The sequence below is a fragment of the Wasmannia auropunctata genome, unplaced genomic scaffold, assembly GCF_000956235.1.
Source record: "Wasmannia auropunctata unplaced genomic scaffold, wasmannia.A_1.0 LD336097.1, whole genome shotgun sequence".
Taxonomy (NCBI): Eukaryota; Metazoa; Arthropoda; class Insecta; order Hymenoptera; family Formicidae; genus Wasmannia; species Wasmannia auropunctata.
Window position 1 is genome coordinate 482,379 of NW_012026793.1, and position 4,680 is coordinate 487,058.

The following is a 4,680-nucleotide window of genomic DNA, read 5'->3' on the forward strand; positions in this document are numbered from 1 at the left end:
GTGTCCAAATTGAACTTCATGAATTAGATACTTGCCCTACATGTACTCTGTCATCTTCATTTATTCATAACATTGAGATTCTGTCGATAAAGGAAATTGACAAATGAGCTACATATTAATGAATATAGATATATATATATATATATATATATATATATATATGTATATGGATTCGCTTCTGTCTAACAATAAGACGTATATCGAATATATTTTTGATGTACGATTACACACTGTTTTCATATTTTCGGCTCTGTTTTTTTCTTCTCTTATATAAAGTATTTTTCATTATATGTAGACTCTGATCGAAATGTAGTGCCTCTCTTCTGTAAAGCTGATTCTACGTTATAGGGCCTACGCGGAAAGATAATCGTAACGGTTTCCGGCAGAGTTCGTAAACGTAAATCGTAGTCGTAGGTCAACGCACGATGATTTTATGTATATGTCGTATCAGTCGTTTCTGTAACGTCACAATGATACGACACACGTTTACGGAAAATTATTATGCGTTGACTTACGACTACGATTTACATTTACTTTGCCGGAAACCGTTAATTACGATTATCTTTCTGCGCCGGCAATCGCAACGCAGCGTCGCAAACGATGCGATTTAATCAATGTCGAGCTAGCTCGATGATGTTGATCACAACTAGATCGCAGCGTTTGCAACGCTGCGATACAACTAATGTAAAATCAGTTTAATAGTAATTCACGTATAAACACAATAGTGTGCATCAGTCGAAAGGTGTCTTCTCATGGATACAGTGACACAGTATTTATTATTAGTATATCGTACCGCATAAAGTAGATGAATCATCTATTCCATATATTGTACAAGTCGTTTCATTATTTTAATTAAATTTATGATTATGGAAAAAAAATTGTCATTAATTTACCCTCATTTCTTTCATATCTGTTATTTCTTTATATTAATTATAAAAGTCTCCGATATCTATATAAATTTTAATATAAATATAATTGCGATAGTATCGAAAAAATTAATTTTTTTCATTGCTTTCAATCAAAATAATACAGCATTGTTAATTTCTAAGATTATGTTGCACATACCTATTGCCTAAATTAATGTAATTCTCCAGATCTCGGCAAAACAAATATTTGTTTAATATAAAAGCCAATATCTTTTTCTAATGATCTTATTAAGTAATCACTAATATTTGTATATTCGATAACGTTTACAGGAAGTGAGAAGCTTAAGTCCTCGCTCATGTGTCCCGCCCTACGTCGGCAATTGCAAACACATAGGAACGTCCTTCGGCTTCTGCACGAGTACAAGCTGATCTCCACGCAGATCAATGGGCAGAGGATTCTCAGCCTCCAGCCGATGCGTTGGAGCGGGCCGACTCCCGGTATAGACTGCGAGATCTTCGTCGGCGGGATCCCGAAGACGACCTACGAGGACACTCTGTACCCGTTGTTCAAGACGGTCGGCGAGGTCTTCCAGATCCGCTTGATGGTCGACATGACCGGGCTGACGAGGGGCTACTGCTTTATCATGTACACAAATCCGGAGAACGCGGCGCGTGCTATCGTCCAGCTGGACCTGTACGAGATCTCGCCGGGCAGAAAGATACACGTCTTGGCGAGCGTGAACAAGTGCAAGCTCTACGTCGGCCCGCTACCGTATAATATCGCCTCGGAAGAAGTTGTCAGGGTAGAGCTACGTTTGCTTATTCTTTACAGAATAATATATAGTCTATAAAAAGAAAGAACATAAACGAGAAGTAAAAATTTCAGTGAAACCTACTTTTCAAAGCAATATTTTTTATATTTTTAGAAGTTGTAAAAAAGTGCAAATTGCAAAGAAAAGCATATAAAGCCTATTTTGAACCGGTGGATTTAGAATTCGCGTCTTTCAGAATAGAATTATATTTCTATTAATTTTATATGCTATTTATTTCAATATTTATTGTGTATTTTTCAATGCGCATATATATTTGTATACGTATGTTTTAATTTTTAAATACTTTAGTATTATATGGAACATGAAATTATATTTAGAATTCTATTCCATTTGATATGGATTATAGTTAATTTATTAATTAGAATTCTACTTTGTATGCCATTTATTTCAATATTGTTTATTGTATATTTTTCAATGCGCATATATATTTGTATACGTATGTTTCAATTTTTAAATGCTTTAGTATTATATGGAACATGAAATTATATTTAGAATTCTATTCCATCTGACATGGATTATAGTTAATTTATTAATTAGAATTCTACTTTGTATGCCATTTATTTCAATATTGTTTGTTGTATATTTTTCAATGCGCATATATATTTGTATACGTATGTTTCAATTTTTAAATGCATTAGTATTATATAGAACATGTTCCATATAATACTTTATTAATTTATTAATTAGAATTCTACTTTGTATGCCATTTATTTCAATATTGTTTATTGTATATTTTTCAATGCGCATATATATTTATATACGTATGTTTCAATTTTTAAATGCTTTAGTATTATATGGAACATGAAATTATATTTAGAATTCTATTCTATTTGACATGGATTATAGTTAATTTATTAATTAGAATTCTACTTTGTATGCCATTTATTTCAATATTGTTTATTGTATATTTTTCAATGCGCATATATATTTGTATACGTATGTCTTAATTTTTTAAATGCTTTCAGTATTATATGGAACATGAAATTATAATTAGAATTCCATCTGAGTGATCTGACATGAATTATAATAAATTTATAAATTAACTATAAGTCTATGTAATACTAGATATTCTATGTAATAATAAAAGCATTAAAAAAATTATAACATACGTATACCTATATATATGTGCATTGAAATATATACAATAAAATAAACAATATTGAAATAAATGGCAATTTTATAAAATAGAATTCTATTCTGAAATTTTATGCGAATTCTAAATATATATAATAGCTTTAAATTTACAAATAATTGACGTTTTCTGCATTTGCACATTTTTTTATAATCTCCAAGATATAAAAATTGCTTTGCAAAATATTTCGCTGAAATTTTTATTCCTTGTTTATATTCTTTTTTTTTCCACTGAATGTATTATTCCATAACTTCGTAATTTATAAATAAATACACGTATTCTATATTTTATTAATTCTTATTCTGAAAATGTGTTAATTTATATTTTGTTATGCAATTAGGTGATTTATGCATCGGCATGGGACATCGAATACGTATCTACTTACCGATTTCCAAGTCACGATGCTGCCTACGCAATTGTCTCCTTCAAATCGCATCGGAACGCGGCTCTAGCGAGGCGAAAATTAAGGCCTGAGAGACTGTTCAAGTGTAACGATGTACACGTGGAATGGGCACGTGTCGATTGGAATCCTACTGACGTGGTGAGCAAAAAATTATTTAATTTTAATTTTTTCAACAAAAATGATTTTTTCGTTGTATGTCATATTGGGATGTGCAGATTATTGTCCAAGTATTGGATTGAGGACAGTTTCTGTACAGTCAACAAAAGTTCAATTGACAGGAAAAGGATTAAAAATGAAAATAATAAATAAAATTCTGTTGCTATAGCTTTATCAGCTGTATCAATTTTTGTTTGAATTATTCCGTGTATAAATAATATATTTCATTTTTAAGATTGTTGAATCTATATTATTGTAAAAAATATCCCAAAACAATGCAATTTGCTGTAGATTCTAGATCAGAGTAAAATATATTTTTAAAATAGATTTTTATATATATATATGTGTGTATATATATATATTTATATATACATATGTATGTACATATATATACATATATATATATATATATATATATATGTATGTTTTTTTTATCTAAAGAGATTGTAGCCAACTTATTTGGAATCGGCACCGTAATATTACACAATTTTATTACCGCTTTGTTGCTTTGTTTAATACACCACCGCGTTTGTTTACTGTTGTTCTTTTCTATCGATGTAGTTTAACTTTAATCTCGGCTTAATTTACTCTTATTGTTTTCTAATTCTTATTGTTAGAAAAATTCTACATCCATATCGCGTTTATAATGTTTATATTCGTTGCCGCGTTCACTCTGGAGCATTGGCTGATTGTGAGCTGGAAGCTCGTTCGAACTAATTCACGTACTCCCCAAGACGAGGCGCTCGCGGTTTTCGTCGATCAGCCGGGCCAGACTAGAGTCCTAGATTATCAGAGAAGCGCGACCGGCTTATGGCAGTATCGCAAAAGTACTAAAAAATATTAAAAATGGCGTCGAATGGCCAATCATAAGTTTGATTTATTCGGCAGCCATTTATAATAGCGATAAATCAATCTTATGATTGGCCATTTGCGTGTCCAATCAGGACTCGTAACACCGGTCGCGCTTCTCTGATAATCTAGGACTCTAGGCCAGACGTAAGTTCTATGGGCCAGACCATGGATCTATTGATTCTTAGATCCATGGGCCAGACGGCGGTATCAGCTGATCTGCTGATCGCATGTAGAGTCCCTAGAAGGGAGAGTCTGGCTAGAGTCCTCTAAGTCTGGCGCCTCCGGAGATTCACTGTCACTTGCTCAATTTTCAATATTTTGCAATGAAAATTTAGGAAAATATTGTTCAAATGTTGCATTATTATATGGAAATTGATTGAATAAACTAACACTATCTGTATCGCCAAAAAAAATTCTTAAAAACATGCCTTTTTTTCA

At 31.7% G+C, this 4,680-nt stretch overlaps 1 protein-coding gene and 1 long non-coding RNA gene across 2 annotated transcripts in view; one reads left to right on the forward strand and one right to left on the reverse strand.

Annotated features, from left to right (window-relative positions):
• The window catches only part of LOC105462586 (probable RNA-binding protein 46), a 2,208-nt gene extending 739 nt beyond the window's left edge, over positions 1–1,469 (forward strand). Inside the window, exons 2-3 of the mRNA XM_011709290.1 lie at positions 1,197–1,422; positions 1,460–1,469. Coding sequence (XP_011707592.1) covers positions 1,197–1,422; positions 1,460–1,469 — 236 coding nt within the window. The remainder of the gene's footprint in view (positions 1–1,196; positions 1,423–1,459) is intronic.
• A 159-nt stretch (positions 1,470–1,628) lies between these two features.
• Positions 1,629–3,965, reverse strand: LOC105462481. The gene is made up of 3 exons (XR_976055.1): positions 3,887–3,965; positions 3,217–3,361; positions 1,629–1,711 (listed from the first exon to the last, which is right to left on the reverse strand). It is a non-coding gene; the product is annotated as an uncharacterized LOC105462481 (long non-coding RNA).
• Positions 3,966–4,680: the final 715 nt, after the last annotated feature.